Source organism: Helobdella robusta, assembly GCF_000326865.2.
Source record: "Helobdella robusta unplaced genomic scaffold HELROscaffold_96, whole genome shotgun sequence".
NCBI lineage: Eukaryota > Metazoa > Annelida > Clitellata > Rhynchobdellida > Glossiphoniidae > Helobdella > Helobdella robusta.
The window spans coordinates 225,483-226,577 of NW_008705547.1; the positions used below are offsets into that span (position 1 = coordinate 225,483).

The 1,095-nt window shown below is 39.5% G+C and overlaps 1 protein-coding gene across 1 annotated transcript in view; it reads left to right on the forward strand.

The window, feature by feature from the left end:
• The window catches only part of HELRODRAFT_182976 (hypothetical protein), a gene marked incomplete at both ends in the record, with an annotated part of 25,816 nt that overhangs the window by 16,290 nt on the left and 8,431 nt on the right, over positions 1–1,095 (forward strand). The window contains 2 exons of the mRNA XM_009033695.1: positions 64–321; positions 793–883. Coding sequence (XP_009031943.1) covers positions 64–321; positions 793–883 — 349 coding nt within the window. The remainder of the gene's footprint in view (positions 1–63; positions 322–792; positions 884–1,095) is intronic.

A 1,095-nucleotide genomic window follows, 5' to 3' on the forward strand; every position in this document is an offset into this window, starting at 1 on the left:
CCAGCCTACCCAACCGGCCAGTCACATCATCCACCCACCCACACCCATCAAACCACCAATCAGTTGTAGACGTACAAATGCAGCACTCCGTCGTGAAAATCCGCGAAGAGTTCGTCTGCCTGTACAAGTCTTTCCCGCCACCAATCCTATACCGGTGGATCGTCAAGGGGGCGGATGTGGATAGGAATGAGTGGAGCAAGGTGGATTCCCTCCTGCTGAACAGGGCCGGGCATTTCAATCTCACTGTCATCGTGTACAATCAGATCGATGGGAGGACTTACAATAGTAGCTGGAGTGGGCCCGTGGAGGTCTACTCCGCTGGTGAGTGAGGGAGTGAAGAAGTGAAAGTGTGAGGGAGTGAGGGTGTGAGGGAGTAAAGGTGTGAGGGAGTGAATGTGGGAATGAGTGAGTGAGAGTGAGTAAGTGAGTAAATGAGCCCTAGAACCGCCCAAGAATTTATTCCATAGATGCAGACCTAGCTCTAATGAATAATAATAATAATAATAATGGGAGCTCTTTTATTTTTTTTCCAAAAAGGGGCGAAATAAATATTCAATGAAATAAAATAAAATAAAATAAAATAAAATAAAATAAAATGAATTAAAATGAGAAAGTAGTCTACGATGCTCGCCATTATAAATATAAAATGCGTACAACGAGAAATGTAATCAGTCTTAATATAGTTATTATACATTTGAATGTATAATAATAATAATAATAATAATAATGACAATAATAATAATAGTAATTTAATATAATAATAATAATAACAATAATAATGATGATCGAAAGATATCAATATCACCATTTTTCCAACGGAAGTGAAGGAGAAGGAGTTGGTCACGTGCTCATGCATCTCCTACTCCCCGATCACCAAAACCAAGTCGGTCATGATGATGATGAGGATAATGATGGTGGTGGTTGTGGTGCTGATGATGGTGATGATGATGGTAGTGATGGTAATGATGGTGGTGATGATGGTGGTGATGGTAATAATGGTGATGATGATTGTGATGATGATAATGTTCATTTTGATGATAATGATGATGGTTGATGATGATAATGGTACTGTTGTGGTGATGATGATGATGATGA